Source organism: Myotis brandtii, unplaced genomic scaffold, assembly GCF_000412655.1.
Source record: "Myotis brandtii unplaced genomic scaffold, ASM41265v1 scaffold1041, whole genome shotgun sequence".
NCBI classification, from domain to species: Eukaryota; Metazoa; Chordata; class Mammalia; order Chiroptera; family Vespertilionidae; genus Myotis; species Myotis brandtii.
Genome location: NW_005353503.1, coordinates 107388 through 125378, shown reverse-complemented (window position 1 = coordinate 125378; position 17991 = coordinate 107388). Strand labels below are relative to the sequence as shown.

At 51.3% G+C, this 17991-nt stretch overlaps 1 protein-coding gene and 2 long non-coding RNA genes across 3 annotated transcripts in view; 2 read left to right on the top strand and 1 right to left on the bottom strand.

The window, feature by feature from the left end:
* LOC106725847 overlaps positions 1 to 12197 on the top strand; it is a 17360-nt gene extending 5163 nt beyond the window's left edge. Inside the window, exon 2 of the long non-coding RNA XR_001361846.1 lies at positions 11918 to 12197. This is a non-coding gene — a long non-coding RNA (uncharacterized LOC106725847). The remainder of the gene's footprint in view (positions 1 to 11917) is intronic.
* Positions 12078 to 17991, bottom strand: part of PPIL1 (peptidylprolyl isomerase (cyclophilin)-like 1) — an 18722-nt gene continuing 12808 nt past the window's right edge. Inside the window, exons 2-3 of the mRNA XM_005856722.2 lie at positions 13784 to 13852; positions 12078 to 13245 (exon numbers count right to left, since the gene is read on the bottom strand). Coding sequence (XP_005856784.1) covers positions 13025 to 13245; positions 13784 to 13852 — 290 coding nt within the window. The 3' untranslated portion in view covers positions 12078 to 13024. The remainder of the gene's footprint in view (positions 13246 to 13783; positions 13853 to 17991) is intronic.
* The window catches only part of LOC102241167, a 3222-nt gene continuing 1479 nt past the window's right edge, over positions 16249 to 17991 (top strand). Inside the window, exon 1 of the long non-coding RNA XR_313005.2 lies at positions 16249 to 17263. This is a non-coding gene — a long non-coding RNA (uncharacterized LOC102241167). The remainder of the gene's footprint in view (positions 17264 to 17991) is intronic.

Genomic DNA, 17991 nt, shown 5'->3' with positions numbered 1-17991 from the left:
CAGCGGCCCCCCCCACCCCGCCCCCCGGCCGGCCTGGGTCCCTGGGTCGCAGAGCTGTGGCTGAGCTCCTGGATGGTCTCCAGAAAAAGTCCTCGCAGCCCCTCCGCATCGGGGCCTGGGCTTTGCAGAGATGGAGAGGCCTCCTCCGCGCCCACCGGGGATGGAGCGCTTGGCCCCACGCCCTCTGTGCTGGGCAGGGCAGCCGCTGGGGAGTCCAGGAGCCCAGGCTGGACCCGGAAAGGCCACCTCCTCTGGGCCTTGGCTTTGGCAGCAGGGCCTTCACTGGTTCGCGGAGATTCTGTTTGAAGTCAATTCCCCGAACATCAGATACAAAGTCAGACATCCACATAAGAAGACTTTCTTGGCCTGGGTTGTGTTTTTCCTTCCCATGGCACGGTGTCGGCTGGTGTCGGCTGGTGTTGGCTGGACTCAGTTCAGCCACCTGCACCGACAGCAAGGGGCAGAGGCCTGGCATTCCCAGGGCAGTGGGCACAGCTGGGTGGGAAGGCCCCGCTGCGGTTCGGGCCTGAGGCCCTCTCTACATGGGGAATAATTTGGGCCTTTTCCTGAGGGATACCAACTGGGCGTGGAACCTCTCTGTCCACACCTTTATCCCACCCGCCCATCCTAGACCAAACACGCTGTGGAGTGCGTCATGCACTCACCCTCTAGTATTTACTGAGTGTCTGCTGCGTTCCTGGTCTGTGCCAGGGCCACCTGAGAAACTAACTTCCTTGAGATCAATGATAACCACTATCATACAGGGGTGGGCAAAAGTAGGTTTACAGTTGTAATACAAAGAAATAATATGATAATTAATAAGTAATACAAGAATAAACTCTGTGTTTCCATACTCACAACTGTAAACCTCCTTTTGTCCACCCCTATATTTTCAAAGAGGCTACCCTGGGCCAGACACCATACTTAATTTTTTTAAAAGATATTATTCACATACCATAAAATTCACTATTTTAAAGTGTACAGTTCGGGCTGGCCGGCATGGTCAGTTCATGAGCATTGACCTATGAACCAGGAGGTCATGGTTTGATTCCCAGTCTGGACACATGCCCGGGTTGCGGGCTCGATCCCCAGTGTGGGGTGTGCAGGAGGCAGCCGATCAATGATTCTCTCTCATAATTTATGTTTCTATCTCTCTTCCTCTCCCTTTCTCTCTGAAATCAATAAAAATATGTGTTAATAAAATAAAATATGCATACAGTTCAGTGGGTTTTAGTATTCACTGTTAAATTCTCAAAATAATGACAGGTATGTGGTATTATTACCTACATTTAATAAGTAAGGCAGCCAGTGCCCAGAGAGGCTAAGTAGCTTGACCACGACCACCTACCTGGGAACTTGGCAGAGTGAGAATTTGAACTCAGGCCATTGAGACCAAAGCCGGACTCTGAACAGGAGACTTGAGTGCCTCTTTGGATGGGGCCAGGTAATGGGGGTCTTAAAAGCCATCTATGACATTAGCCCTGTTGGGGAGGACAAAAATAGGGAGCCACTGCAGGTTGCTCAGCAGGTAGTTGGGGAAACTGAAGTTCTACCACGTAACCTTGTAATGCGACAGATCTGGGGTAGCAGCCCCTGGGTCTCTTTCTAGAAAGATTCTGGACTTGTCTCTCTCTCCAGTCCCTCTCAGTCATTGCATTCCCACTGCTGGCTCTTTGGTGAAAAGTGTATGAGGTGCCTGCTCTGTGCCAGGCACCGTCCTAGGCTCAGAGAATAAAGACGGGAAAAGAGCAGTAACTGTCTCCAAAGAGTTCCCTGTGGGGGCCCAGGACACGCATGCAGGTCAGCCCCGGTGCGGCATGAGGAGTGCCGTTGAGGTGTTAAGGGCCCTCAGAGTAGAGAAGCGTGACCAATGACTCTCCCAGGAGTGGGAACAGCGGGTGTCAGGGTAAACTACAAAACGGATATTGAGGCGGGCATTGAAGATGATGTCTGTTTGGTTCCCCGAGAAGCAGACCCTGAGAGAAAGATTTGAATGTGGGCAGTTTATTGGGGAGACTAAGGACATGCTATGTGGGGAGCGGGGAGGTGGTTTAGCAGCCAGTTAGCGCTGTGGGCACCAGGATGAGAACTGTCTCAACCTTAACCCGCCAGAGGGCGGATGTCTGTTTGGTTCCCCGAGAAGCAGACCCTGAGAGAAAGATTTGAATGTGGGCAGTTTATTGGGAGACTAAGGACATGCTATGTGGGGAGCGGGGAGGTGGTTTAGCAGCCAGTTAGCGCTGTGGGCACCAGGGCTCATCCCCACGAGGGTGAGAACTGTCTCAATCTTAACCCGCCAGAGGGCAAGGGAGCAGGGTGTGCAGACATCAACTGACATCAGGCACTGGCTCAGTGGCCAAGGGCTGCTTCCGGAGATCCATTCCCTGGCACTTCCGGTCTGACCAGCACAGAGTGGCCATTAGGTTCCAGAAGCCAGTGGAAACTTCCAGTAAAGACACGCGGGCGCTGGCAGGTGGGTGTGGGGCTGGGGTGCACTGCAGAGGCCAAGGCGAGGCAGCAACAGGACGCTGGCTGCTGCGGAGACGGACTTCTGCTGGAGGACAAGGCTGCGCAGGCTCTCCTGGCGGAGAACCAGCAGATGGAGGGCTAGAGAGCTGGGTTTGGGGACCCTGGTGTGGCTGGAGCACAGGATGAGGTCACAGAGGGAGAATAGGAGGCCAAGAGGTGAGGGCCATGCTGCAGGCCGCAGGCCTTGGCCTCCTTCAGACACAGAGGCTTCTCGGAAGGGGACACTGGAGGAGGACTGTTCTCAAAGATACTCAACTACGTGGCCACCCAGTGAGCCCAGAACACAACTTGCTGGTCAGGCCCAGGCAAAATGCTCCTGGTTGGAAAGCAGCCCATGGCATTGCCACTGGGGGGTCATTTCTCCTTTGAGGGATATAACTGAGGTCACCTGCGATGTCCAGGCAGGCCAGCAGGTGCTCGTCCAGATTAGAACTAAGCAGGGCCTTGGCCCACCCGCCACGTGATCAGCACTGTCCCCCCTGATTAAGAACTGGGAGCACGGAATGGCCCGTGCCCAGAAGATCTGGAATAATCAGCATCAGCGTTTTGCCTTTGCCTCCAAGATGCAAACACGCTCTCATCTGACCTGACCGCGGTGTTAATGACGGCGGAGCAATTTGGAGAGGCCGCTCTCCGCATTGCTAAGGAGAGGAAAAGCACCAGGCCTCCGCAGCAGCTGCTGCCTCCCGCCAGGCGCCCTGTGCATGCTGCCCTCGGGTCCTGTCGGAGGCTGGGGACGGCAGGTGGAAAGGGACCCAGAAGAGAGGAAGGAATGTGGATGGGACACGGCGTGGGGGCTGCCCATACTGCACCTTAGAACAAACTAGAAGAAGGTGTTCTTTGCTCTGGGTAAATGCAACTTGTGGGGCAGAGTGCGGGCTGGAATGGGGCCTCCCCTTGCTCCCTGGGCAGGTGTCCTTGTGCTGTGAGCACCCTGCACACCATCCATGGCAGCCCCAGAGAGCAGGAAAGACAGAGGGCATGACGGAACCTGAAACCACCCGATAGTGGGCAAGTGGTGAGATGCAGTGTCTGATTCCACCCATTAGCAGAAATGCTAGAAGGGGCTTGGTTGGAGACCATCTAGGCTAGCCCCGTTCTTTTACTAAAAAGCTTAGAGCGATGCACTCAAGATCACCCGACTCTTCCCTTGATAAGAAACTCCACTAATAGCGGCAGGTCAAAAAAAAAAAAAAATAGCGGCAGGTCAGGTACCTAGAGCAGTGAGGACAGACAGGTGTGGGAGAAGCCATGTGTTGTTGGGTAGAGGAAGAGCCAACAGCCGACCACAGGGCTCTCTACACACCTGGGCCCCATTCCTCCTGGAGGGGGCAGTCTCGCTGCCAGGTGCCCCACCATCCCAACTGGAACCCCACACAGCTCCTCCCTTCCTCTTCTTCCAGATCAGAGCACCAGCCAGCTGGGTCCATGCCTCATCTGGACAGAGGGAAGCCCTTCCTACTTCTGGTATCTGCCTCTCCCACCCTCGCCTGCTCTGGCATCTGTCTGAGGCCCAGTGGCCACTGGCTTCCTCTCTCACCTCTCATGCCCTCCTTTTCCTTCCGGCAACTCATGTTTTTCCAAGAAGGCGAGGCCTCCCTGCCCTTACATCCAGCTGCTGGAATCTTCACACCAACCAGGGCAGGCTGTGGCACTCCCATGCCTGAGACCCTCCTTGGCTCCCGTCTCGCTTTCCCTGACCTCTCTCACTCAATCCCGTCTTTCTCTGTCCCTCACTGTCCATTGGGGGTGGAGTACTGGCTCTGTTTATCTTCTAGGAATGTGTAGATAATGGGTGTTATCTGCTCCATCTTAAACGTGGGAAGTAGCTCAGTACCTTAACTTGCCTGGCGCATACAGGTAAGTGGCAGTGACGGGATGCAAACCAGGACTCCGCGGGTCCAAGGCCGCTGGTGGAGACCGATACCTTGCTGCTCCTTCCAGTCCTCACTCAGGGCCTGTCCAGGAGCCTCAGTGTCCGCCATTAAGGCCCAGGCCCCGACCCTCACAAGTCCACAGGGCCCAGGCCAGCACCCTGTGATCTGTGCTCAGTGCCTTGACCTTCCACTTGGCACTATGTCCAACATGGAGGTCACAGTCTGTCACCACCCCCCCCCCCCCCCCACACACACACACCCTACCCTGCATTTAACCCAGCATTTAGCTGGGCGTTGTTAGCTGTGGGATTAGAAACCTCAGTGCTGCCGAGGACTTTAAAGATAATCAACTCACCTGGATTTTATAGAGCTGGAAACTGAGTCCTAAAGAGGGAGAGAAATTTGCCCAGTTACTTTGCTAAGAAGCCGCAACTACAGATAAAAACAAACAGGAGTTCTGATTAAATCGGCCTCTGGATCCTTTCTCCTCTGCAGCTCTTTCAAGGGATGGGTCCCCTTAAATTTCTGCTGTGCCACCTCTGGGCCTTCCAGTCAGCCCCGAGGGGCCTATACAGCTCCCCACCCCCACCACCGGCTTCTCACCAACGGGCACCAGCCACGCTGGTTGCCTGGCCTTTCCTCCTGCCACTCCTCACTGCCAGGCCCCAATCCCACCCATCTCCCAGGTACTGTCTCTTCCAAGAAGCTAGTCTAATTCTCCCAACTGACTGTGTTTCTCCTTCCACTGAATCCCCAAAACACTTCTCTTAGGTAGATTTCTCCTCTTCCCCCCAGCAGGGTGTGCCCTGAACACCTTGGTCCTGCAAAGCCTGGCCCTTCCCAGGCCTCAGCCCCACCCGCGCCCCCTCTTGTAACCAGATTTCATTACATCTGAATAATTACCCCCCAGTCAGCCAGTCTGCTCTTGGGCCTCCTGAACTCTCTCTCTCTCTCCACTTGATATAAGCCCATTTCCTCTTGTTTGGGCATCTTGGGAAATATAGGAGAGGGTAAGTCCTCACATTTCTTTAGGAGCGTAAAAGCAGTCTCTCCCTGAAGGCCCAGCCTCCCACCAACATACTCGCCGCCTCCCTGATTGGCCTGCTCAGGCCTGGGTGCGATGGAGAGCTGACTTCACCTGGGAGGCCTTGACCAATTCTAGTCCCAGAAGCCCCGCCCTTTCCTCCCCTGCCACAGTTTCTGGGAGGCCTAGGTCTCTGGACTCCCTGCCCCTCCCCACCTGGGCTGATGGGTGGGAGTCGGGGTCACCCCAGCCCTCAGATTCTGTCATTGCCGCTCCTTAGCATCTCTCCTGGCTGCACCTGCACTGGGGCAGCCCAAAAGCCACTGTGGGTGAAACACTTTTTTTCCCTAATCCTCAGCCAAGGACATGTTTTTATTGGTCTGTTTAGAGATAGGAAGTGGGGAGGGGGGTGAGAGAGAAACATTGATCAGTTGACTCCTGCATGCGCCCTGATCGGGGCTCAAACCTGCAACCTAGGTATGTACCTTGCCCAGGAATCAAACCCGCAACCTGTTGGTGTTGGAAACAACGCCCCAGCATCTGAGCCACCGGCCAGGGCTGAAACACTTGTTTTAAGCTCTAACATCATGTTCGTGCCAAGCTGCCTGCCCTGCCCCCGAGCGCCTGCATCTCAGCCGGCCGTGACTTCCTGGCTTTCTTACCTCTGGGCCCCCGCACTGGAATGGGAGCTCATCAGACACACTTCACATATGGCCTCCTCCACCCCTGGCTAAGAAAAGTTGCCCTGATTACGGAAGTATGTGTCCCCAGTTCTCTGATAATCTATCAGGAAGGAGCCAGGGCGAGGTCAGGGTTGGGCTGTGGGAGCTGCTGCTGACAGCCTCAGAGGCCGCCTGCCTGCCTGCCTGGGGGCACAAGGCAGAGTGCTGCTGTCTTTCCACTCATGTAGTGACCTTGAACCCCTCATTGTATCTCTGCTCCTCAGCTTCCCCCAGCTTTAAAAATGGGGATAATAATACCCATACCACCATCCCCTCCAAGTGGTATGAGATGAAGGTGTGCTGGGAGTTACCTGGAAGAAAAATAGCATTAGGAAATTGTCCAAATTTAAATATACAGCAGAGTGCTGCTGTCTTTCCACTCATGTAGTGACCTTGAACCCCTCATTGTATCTCTGCTCCTCAGCTTCCCCCAGCTTTAAAAATGGGGATAATAATACCCATACCACCATCCCCTCCAAGTGGTATGAGATGAAGGTGTGCTGGGAGTTACCTGGAAGAAAAATAGCATTAGGAAATTGTCCAAGTTTAAATATACATATTTTAAAAATATATTTGTATTGCTTTCAGAGAGGAAGGGAGAGGGAGAGAGAGAGAGATAGAATCATCAACGATGAGAGAGAACCATTGGCCGGCTGCCTCCTGCACAGTCAGAGAGGAAGGGAGAGGGAGAGAGATAGAATCATCAACGATGAGAACCATTGGCCAGCTGCCTCCTGCACAGCTGGGACCAAGCCCACAACCCTGACCCGGGAATTGAACTGTGACCTCCTGGTTCATAGGTTGACGCTCAACCACTGAGCCATACTGGCCGGGCAGGAAATCATCCAAGTTTAGACCAGAGGGATCCCTCTTGTCTGGGCCCCTCATTCTGCAGATGGAAGAACAGAGACTTGGGAAAGGTTGTGAAGGTCAAACAGTGATCTGGCTTGAAAACCAGTTTCCATATTTTCTGGGCTGGAGCGGGGAGCAAAGAAAGGTAAGGAAACCACTCCTGTGGGAGTTTAGGGAATGACAGGGTGACAGCAGGCCCCGAGCTCAATGCTCAGCCCTGCCCCGGGAGCCTTCATGAAACGGACACTGTGCTGCCTGTTCACAGCCTTCAGAGGGGACCGAGTGGAACACACGGAACAGCCTGGCACCCGGTATGCCCCCCAATCTCCAGTTCCTTCCCTTTTCTTGTTTTATCTTTAATAGCATCACAAATGCTTTCAAAAAGGGAGTCACAAAGAAAATCATTTTCTCTTAGAGCTGAATGTTGCCAAAAGACAATTGTGGGCCTCGGATTCCCTTTCCCTTGGGGGCTTTTTTATACGGTGAATGTGAAATGGCCATTTTCCCCGTCAGCGTAATGAGGAAGCAGAAATATTGCTTCTCCCTCCCCCGCCGCCTCTACCGTGCAGCTTCCTCGCAGGTACCGGGCGAGCAGCTTTTAATGGAGCTGAGGCCAGATCCTCCCGGAGAGGAAAGTGATTTCTATGCGATTAGCTGAGTGGTGAGGCTAATAGTTATGATCCAATAAACACACTGATTAGGGTCATTTGTGCTCCCTCCCTCCCCGCTCCGTTCTGCGGGGCCAGGGCAGGCCTGGTACGGGCTCTACTTGAAAGCACCTTGCAACAGCCTAGGCTGGGGCCTCCCAGCGGCTTGGCCTGGGGACGCCTGGGACAGAGCAGTTGGTCTGCCAGCCCAGCCTGCGAGGCAGGAGATTCGGTTCTAACCCCGGCCCTGCCACCAGATCACTTTTCCTCTGCACATTTCCCTCCGTATATCAAAGGCAGAGATACAGGGGCTGAACTTGGGGTGCCTTTTACTAGCTAAGCAGCCCTGGCCCGTTATTTCACCCATTCATCACTCTGTACAAGGCTCTGTGCTACTTGCTTTTGGTCCTCAGTTTGCTCACTTGCCAACCTCAGAGGGTGGTTTGGAGGATTAAGAGAAAAAATATATATAAGAAGGTTCTACGAACCATGGAACAGAGAAAGGGCAATAATAACTTGTTTTCTTATAAGTTTCCTTCTGGCTGACTTTCTCTGGTTCCATGAAAACATGGGCTGTTGCTGGGCACAAAAGAGGGGCTCCAGAGTTATCTATAATAATAAAAGCCTAATATGCTAACGGACGAAGCCAGGGCTGCGAGGGAAGCCCGGATCCCGGGTGCCGGAGGGAAGCCAGTGCTGGCAGCTGGGGGAAGGAAGGCCTACTCTTGCACGAATTTCGTGCATTGGGCCTCTAGTTGTTGAATAAAGGAATTCAACTGTGAAGTGGAATATTAAGCAGTTGGGGGGAATTGTTCCTTTATGATGAGGCATGCTACAGAATCAGGCCTGGTCGCACGGGCTCACCCCACCCCTCCATGAACGAGGCTTCTCCACCACCCCATCCAGTACCCAGGAAGGGGCGCTGGCCGGCCTCCTGACAGAGCACCTCCTCCGTCGGCTCAGTGCTGAGCGGACATCTCAATTCTGGCCCCGCAGTCTGAGTGGCTGGTTTTCTGCCTCCCAGGGTGGCAGGCCTGGCTTAGCATCATGGAAGGCCAGGGTAGACTTCTGCCTTTTGAAGAAGCTGTAAGGCCAAACTGTATTCACAGTGGCCTCTAGTGGCCAATTTCCAAAATACCATCCTAAATGGAAACTTGGCAGCTGAAGGAATCTTCTCAGAATGACCTAGATTTAGAAATTTAGGGTTAAAAAGGACCTAGTTCTCATCTTTGCTTGATGAACAAGTTCCAGAGGTAAAGTGATGTGCCCAAGATCACCCAAAAGTCTCACATCTCTCTGTCCACAAACCTTGCCCCAAACTGGCCAGCTGTGGTTTCAGATGCAGTTAGAGATCATGAATTGCCCGTTTGGAAGAACAAAGGAGGACCCAACTTCTAAGTCAGACCAGGCCAGCTTGGAGTGACACCCTAACTTACTCTCTTCCCCTGCACTTTGCTTCTCTCTTATCTGTCCAAGAATGTTGCTAGAAGGCACCCTGTCCCGATATTTACCTAAAGAATTATAATCTACTCTACAGCAACAGGCTCTGAGGCCACCAAATGATTTGGAGGCAGTGAACTCCGCCACTTCAAAAAATGTGCTTTTCATTGCTTCCTCCTCCACGCGTTACAAGAATGTAGTGACGGCTCAGATTGGCTTGAGGATCTGGGATAGGAATCCTTCCACTTGTGCAGGGGGAGCTATTTTGACATTCTGGAGACACCGTCCAAAAATAAGTCAGGCTGAGTGCTTCCAGAGGGCTAAAGCCTGGGTTTGGAGACGGGGTAAAGCTATTTCTGCAGGTGGATCGCAATCTTTTCCTGCCAGAGAACAATTTTTCATTCGATTCATTCAGCAGTAACTTTGAAGAATTGTGTGAAGTGCTGAGGGGACTCAGAGGGGAGTGAGGCAGGTCTCTGCTCTGAGAGGCAGGCCCAGAGGGAGGGAGCGGTGTGCAAGGTCAGGCTGCTAATGTTGGGATGAAGAGGTGGGTCAGGTGCATGGTGGTTTCAAGGGCCACTGGTAATAACAAGAGCTGTTTCCTAAATGCTGGTCCCTGTTCTAGCTCATTTATGAGGTTAGTACCATTATCCCCATTTTATGGGTGGGGAAACTAAGGAGCAGTGGCATCTGAGCCCCGCAGGGGTCCTCCAATGGCGTAATTGCTGATACCTGCCCTGCATTTTCTGTAACGTCTACTAACCGTGCCATCTCACCCCCTGCGGCACCCACACAGATCTGGCGTCCACGGGGTACCACAGTGGGAGCGAAGGCAGGCCACTGTTCCTTAGAGTTCCACTGTAGCAGCCAAAGCCAAACAAGCACATCCTGGCTTTGAAGCTCTTCATTCTTCCAAGATCACCCCTGGTCTAGGAGGAGGATCAGGTTATGGTCCCAATTGCCCCATGCTCTTAGGATGCACCCCCCACCCCCCCAATTTCATGTTGGACCTAGGCTCTCACCACTCAAAGTGTGGTGTCTGAACCAGCAGTCACCACCTCCTGGGAGCTGCTAGAAATGCAGAATCTCTGGGTAGATGCTGAAGCCAGGCCTGCTTTCTCGCAGGCTCCCCAGTGGTTCTTGTGTGGGGGACAGTGTGAGAAGCCCTGGGCCAGGGCCCTCGGGGCCATGCCTTTACAGTCTGGGTGCCAAACTTCTCACCCATCCACAGACACTTGTTTGAAGGCTTCTTTCATTGGCTTGTTTATTCACAGCTTCAAGCATTCTCTAGATCTCCCAAGTCTAGAATCATCTATCCTTCCCACCAAAGCTGTATCTCTCCCATCCCTGATTACATCCGGCAGTCCCACAACCTCTCTTCACTAATCTCCATCAAAGTTAGAAACTCATCCTTGCCTTCTCATAAGCCACCTTGCCTCGATCTGAGATGTGACTGAAATGGGCTATCTCCCAGCACACCCACTCTTATGAGACTTCTCCTAACTGCACTTATCCTAGGAGGGTGTGGACACTCACAGGACACAGGGATTCATCAGGATTCCCTTAACCAAGCTCCCTTTACGCAGAAACAGAAATTTCTACATCTCTGGCTACTGGCAGAATCTCGGAAATTGTGAAACAATTCCAGTTTCTCTTTGAGGTCACCTCCTTCATGAAGACTGGTTCACACTCACGCGTGATCACCTCACATGCTTGGCATACCCCAGAAACAGGACCTGTGCCTGTGCCTCTCTCTTCCCAGGTGTGCTCACAACCCACTCTCCTTCTCAAAGCAGCGGTAAGGGGTTTCCGCCGCCCCCTGACCTGGTGGAAAGTGGGAGTTGCAGGACTGTAATTCTGGGAGGTACTGGACAAGTGTCTTATTCCTTGCTCTAGAGGTGGACCCAATTATGTCTGCCCAGTTCAGGCTGAAAGAAATGTATTTTTAACTTCCCAAAACAGTACTTTGCCCCCCAAAACCATCTCTGGGAAGTTACAAAGTCATTTACATAGTTTGTTATTGGGAGTTCCTTTTTTTAAAAAATATATTTTTATTGATTTCAGAGAGGAAGGGAGAGGAAGAGAGAGAGATAGAAACATCAATGATGAGAGGGAATCATCATTGATGATTACTCACAACTTCAAGCATTCTCGGGCTGGGGACCGAGCCCGCAATCCAGGCATGTGCCCTTGACCAGAATCGAACCCAGGATCCTTGAGTCCATAGGCCGACGCTCTATACCAGTGGTTCTCAATCTTCTGGCCTTTTAAATACAGTTCCTCATGTTGTGACCCAACCATAAAATTATTTTCGTTGCTACTTCATAACTGTAATGTTGCTACTGTTATGAATCGTAATGTAAATATCTGATATGCAGGATGGTCTTAGGCAACCCCTGTGAAAGGGTCATTCGACCACCAAAGGAGTCGCGACCCACAGGTTGAGAACCGCTGCCTATACACTGAGCCAAACCAGCTAGGGCCCTTTTTTTTTGTTGAGAGAGGAGGACGGGGAAAGGTCGAATATGGGGAACACTTGAGGACTAGAACCTTGTTTGGTCATTCCAGAGAGTAAATCACCATTTCCAAAATTCAGAGAGCAGGAAACATACTGAAGCTACAAGCCCCTCTTCAATCAAGGAGCTACCACTTTAAGAGAGTCAACACCACAACACACACTCCCTCCGACAGGCAGGTGTATCTCTTGTTAGTTTGAGGGACAGTTCAGGTCTCAGCACATCCACCTGGTAATCGCCAGGGAACCCCCCTCACTCAGACATACTCATCGAGATCACCTAACTTCTCTCTTCGGTTCTGCCTTTTTAGGTCAGTCCTGCTCTTGAACGGGAGAAGTCCCCTGGAGATCACAAACCTACAATGATGTGAAATCTTGAAGATGAGCCCTAAAATACAACTTGAGATGGTTCAGAGGTTAAAATGGCTCATAGAACCTCATACAATATTTAAAATCAGACCACAGCAAAAATTTCAAACATCAATGGCATTTTATTTAGGAAGTTTCTATGTATCACACAGGTATTAACTTCCTTTCTCTCATAATCCCCTTAAAAAATACAGAAAGATTAAAAAACAAACAAACAAAAAATGGCCCTTAACATATAAAATCTCGGTTTCTCTAAAGTCTTAGGTTTTTTTTAAAAAAGGCACTGGCACTTCTCCTTTATGAGAAGAATTCAGTCTTTTCTTAGGCTCACTACAGATTTCTACTCCTTCCTGGAAAAAAAATGGTCAACGCTTCTGCTTCCTTTTAGTAAATTCATTTCTTGATTATTACACATTAGCATTCCCCACTTGACACCTTCTTAGACACTTGATTGTTGGATGCATTTCTCATTTGGCAAACATCCAGTGTGGCTTTGCGTGGGATGTCTAAGTGTCAGGAACAGCAGTGTTGATGTTCTGCTTTTGAGGGGGAAATATATATAGCGACGCAGACATTCCCAGGAAGAACAAATGTAGGAGACTGAAAAGGGTGTGCAGAGTGCAGAGGGCTGACAGGCACTGCTTGGTTTGAATTCTGTGGCCGTCAGCCACCGAAGACTGCAGTGTAGGCCAGAATATAAATCTTCGCAGAAAGAAGTTTGGTTGGACCCTGAAATGGCAGAGCTGGCCTCATGTTGTTCCAAGGGTATCAGACAGATGCACAGAAGACGCCGTGTGGGTCGTCTGCAGTGAGCAGTAGCCTGTGTGATCATGCATGGGCAGTTCTGGAAATGCCCTGTCAACCGAGGCTCAGGGAGAAGCGACAAGAAGCATCCTATTAAAATACACTTCCACCTCTAACTCACCCAAGCTCCCAGGCCTCCTTGGCTCCGTGATTCACAAGGCCAAAATGAGTTCAGAGGTGTGTCATTTAGGTCACCCGGACCCCGGTTCGCTGGGCCATTTCAGAAGACCTGGCGAGCAGCAAGGCTACCCAGAAGGGTATGCCTTGATGATCTTCACATCGTCCACAGGGCGGTCCTGGGAGTTTGTTTCCACCATTCCTACTCGATTCACCATTCCTATACCCTGGCACACGCGGCCAAAAATGGTGTGTTTGCCATCAAGCCACTGGGTGGGAGCTAGGGTCACAAAGAACTGGCTGCCGTTGGTGTCTGGCCCTGCATTGGCCATTGCAAGAATTCCAGCCCCTGGTGGGAAAAGGAAGAGAGGGAAGAGTATGAAAAACCCCCACGGCTCCAACCTGGCGCTACTATACCATCGCAGGGATGGAAAGAAGCCAGACTTTGCTCTGGCCTCTCTCATCATCCCCCTTCCCCGGGGCAGGCTCTCTGCCCTTGCACAGAGGCCATCAGCTACACCACCCCAGCCTCTTCGCCTGCTCCCCAGCCTCTGTCCATGGTGATCCTCACTAAACACTGGGCCATGTTGCCACTCCCCTAAAAATCCAGCAAGGCCTCCTGCTTCTCTGCGGAAGCTTTTGTGTTGCTATAGTGTAAGAGCAACATTCAGCAAGCAGAGTCTAGACACTCAGACCAGCACTCTGAATCGCTCGGGTGCTGAGAGGCGCCACTCTCTCTAATCCTCCAGGGCTCTCCGTGGCGCCGGGCGGGCAGCTACGTGGCACCGTGCCACCATGTCAGGCTTTCACCTTGAATCACAGCCAAAAGAACGAACCTTCAAAATCCACCCTCCCTTCTCACCCAGTCCAGCAGATTACATACTTACCCGTGAATTTCAAGTCTGGATGAAGTTCATCTTCAAACTGCTTGCCATAGATAGACGCACCACCTCGACCTGCCACATTGGAAGACGAGAAGCCAATCAGCCAGTCTCACATCCCCTCTCTCAGCAAGAACTATGCCCGGGATCAAAGGATTTTTGGAGTAGAGGAAAGGAAAAGGCAGGGAGCAATGAGCCCCAGCCAGTGTGCTGCAGCCACACAGCCCAGCAGCAGAACCAAGCACTACCCAGCACGTTCCAATCACTGGTTTCACTCAGGTAAGACATTTCTTTTCAAAATAACACCAAGAGTGTTTTTCTCACTTATTAAAGTTATACATGTTCGCTGTCAAAAATGTAGAAAACACAGAACACTATCAAAAGAACATTAAAGTGCCCTGTAATCTAACCATCTACAGATAATAACCATTCATAGTTTGATGAATTAAGATATTTGTTAAATTCTTAACATTTTGATGAGTATTTCAGACAGGAACGCTGAAGCCCTAACCCTGTTGCTAATCAATCAGCACTTTCCTGCTGAGCTCAGATTTGCCCCTGATTCCCAATGGACCCAGAACCTTCAGCAGCCATTTGTAATGGATCAGAGATGGCACAAGAATTGAAAGCTATTTCCCTTAATCTAGATGAAGAAAAATAAGTCAAAGACATCTCGCTTAAGGAGAAACAGGAATGGCGGTCAGGGGCAATGTGGCAGGAAGGAGAGGCAGTGTGTTGGAAGGAGACTATGAAGAAACACGGGGTTGGGAATGATTTGCTAGTGACCTCACCACCACCAGGTAGTTATACTGTGTCTGCAGAGCCGGTGCTGTGCTGGACACCCAGGTTTTGTTGTTAGAACAAAGTGATATGTTCAACCATCTGCCTTACTGAAGTACTTTGGTTTCTCCGAGTTGACCAGCCAAGACAAACCGTGAACACTGGGTTTACCAGCTGACTCTGCTGGCCCGGCAGCCAGAAAACAGCCCGCACCCAGGGAGCGCCCCTCCCTGCAGTCAGCCTGCTGGGAAAGCGCCATGCCCACCCCGCAGGCCCCGGGCCTGGGCCACGGTGTTTCCATGGTAAAAATCCTTCGCTTTACCTTTTAGGATGTTCCACCACAGGGAGCCTGTCAGAGCCCCCGGTTCTTTGCAAAGAGGAACGGGGGTGATTCCTAACAGACTCAGAGGAAGCCTCCCACCTGGCCCAGGCTACCTACGCTTCTGGACTAAACTATGTAAAACTTCATTCCAAAAATTCTAACCTGCCAGTGTACCTCCAAACAGCTGTAACGTAGCCAATATGTTCTCTCTGACTACAGAGTCCAGACTCCTGTGTGAGGTTTGCGGGGAGGGGTGGTTAGTGGAAATGCTAGGGCTGAAGATGAGAGAGGAGAGGGTGGGGCAGCAAACGGTCCAGCCCACACCCAGGCCTGACAAGCCAGCTGGGGAGAATGCTCAGGAGCGCACTGTCCACCCGCGACCGAGCCTCGGAAGCGTGACCCCTGCAAGCCGGGGCTGCAAGAATGAAACGTCAAGGCCACTGAAACCCACCACATAAATGGCTCCACACGCAAGAGGGGGATTTCAGGAGTCACAGAAGCAGCCTGGGTGCAAAGTCATCCGAAGATCAAAGAGCACCGAGCCCCTTTTTACTCTCTAGGCGTAGTCTGACCAACGGCAGCGAGTCTGAGCCTCTGCAGCACATTTACTCATAACATGCTATTTTCATAACCTAAATCCACTCAGTAGCGTTTGTAACAAAATGTCATCAAGACAAATAATTCCAATCAAAACATTCCTTTGGGCATGTGGAACGGGGGAGCCCTGGTTGGGGGGCAGAGTGATGAAAGAGCTCTCTGGTGCAGAGCAGGATGCACAGGTGTCACTTACAAAGGATCACTTACAAAGCCGACTATGTTGCTGTCAAAAATGTGCTATGTGCCTGGCCTGGTATAGATACAGCAGAGACAGGCACAGACCTGCTTTCTAAACTCTCTACTCCCCAAGTCCTTTTATTCTTCTGTCTTCTCCTTTAAACATTTATTCAATACTAGAGGCCCAGTGCACAAAATTCATGCCCCAGGGGGGTGGGAGGGTCCCTCAGCCTGGCCTGCGCCCTCTCGCAGTCCAGGACCCCTCGGGTGATGTCTGCCTGTGGGCCTAAGCCCACAGTCAGACATCTCTCTCGCAGTCCGGAACCCCTTGCTCCTTACTGCTCGGCTCACTGCTCCTTAGTGCTGTGGTGGAGGTGGGAGAGGCTCCCGCCACCACCGCTGTGCTCACCAGCCGTGAGCCAGCTTCTGGCTGAACGGTGCTCCCCCTGTGGGAGCACATTGACCACCAGGGAGCAGTTCCTGCACTGAGCATCTGCCCCCTGGTGGTCAGTGTACGTCACAGCGACCGTTTGTTCCGCTGTTCGGTTGATTTGCATATTAGGCTTTTATTATATAGGCTACTTAGTATTTCATCCATACAAGAAAATGCAAATAATATAACAACTATACATCTTACCCTTAAGGAACAAAATGTGGCAAATCAGTTAGACCCCATGCATACACACCCTGCTTCCCTCCACCCCCACTCTCCCAGGGAACCACTATTCTGACCAGCAGTTTGTTATTTCCATGCATTTTCTTCTTTACTATGTATATATGCATCCCTTAAAAAATGTGTTGTTCTGCATGTTTTTAGGTTTAGAGAAGTGTATTATAATGCAGTCTTCTGCAATTAGCTTTTTTCTGTTCACCACTGTCACAGTCATGTACTTTGTTCCGTGCAGCTCTCTGAAATATTCATTGCGCTGTGTGATTACACCAATCTTATCTTTTCTCATGTTGATGGCTCTTTAGGGTCTTCCCAATGTTTTCCTATTACAAAACACACTGTAATAACCACTCTCTTATGGTCCACAAACAAGTGCAGGACCTCTCAGAGACCACAGCTCGCTAGGGATATATATGCAGGGTCACAATCGGACTATTTCACCATTACTCCATGTGGGAAGCACGCCAGGTCCCCGGACAGTCAAAGCCAATGGGAGCACAGAGGCCTTGTTATCAATACACCAGAATGGCCAACGGCCGCTCTGGGCATGAGCCTAATTGGAAAGTCCAAGGACTCGGAGCCTGGGAATCCTAATCAGGCCAAGATACCATGAGTGGGTGCAAGGACACATGGTACACTGTGCCCTTCAGTAGTCAATAAGATTGATGTAACTACTGGCACAAAGCCTTCTTTGTCTAAATGGTATAAAAGTAGGTTACTGACCAGCTAGTCTGCTGGAGTATGGAGAGAGAGCAGCTAAGATGAAGTGTGAGAAGAAGTGTGTTAGAGAGAGAGCAGCGGGGCAGGAGAGACAGGAGAAGCTGCTGAGCCGGAGAGCTCAAGTACCGCTACGATGGGAGGCGGTGAGTCTAGAAGGCAGCGTGCGGCTGCTCAGATAATGACTGTGGGGACAGAGACTGATGCTGCTTCTGGGGGAAAGGTATGTGCTCACCAGCCGGTGTCCGGCTGCCTGCCTGTACGGACCTTGCTGTGAGGACTGTTCTTGTCTGATGGCTCTGTGGCCACTGGCTTCTGCAATGAAGACTCATTCTTATACACCCACAGCCTCTCGTGGCGTCTCCGTCTGCCCCACCACCAAGAACTGACCTGAGGAACTTGGACTAAGTTCCCAACAGTTAGTACAGTGGGCAGGGTTCAAGGAAGAACCAGCCCTGATGTAATCAGATAGGATAATTTATTTATTTATTATTTATTTAAAATATATTTTTATTGATTTCAGAGAGGAAGAGAGAGGGAGAGATAGAAACATCAATGATGAGAGAGAATCACTGATCGGCTGCCTCCGCATGTGCCCTTGATTGGAATTGAACCTGGGACCCTTCAGTCAGCAGGCTGATGCTCTATCCACTGAGCCAAACTGGCCAGGGCCAGATAGAATTTAGAAGAATACATGGACTCACAGCCACTCAGAGCACCCGAGCTCGTGTAGGGCTCTGGCTTGTGCTCTGACACTCCATTTCCCAAATATCTTGCCAGAAGAGCCCCAATGTGCACCCCCACCCACAGTGCTCTCTCTTCCTCTTACTGCTCTAGGTTCTCTGGCAGCTTTCTAACATTTGTCAGTCTAACAGGCGTCTGATCGCTTGTGGGGTTTTAACCTGCGTTTCCCTGACAGAGGAAATGTGCATAATTTCAGTTTATTGGCCA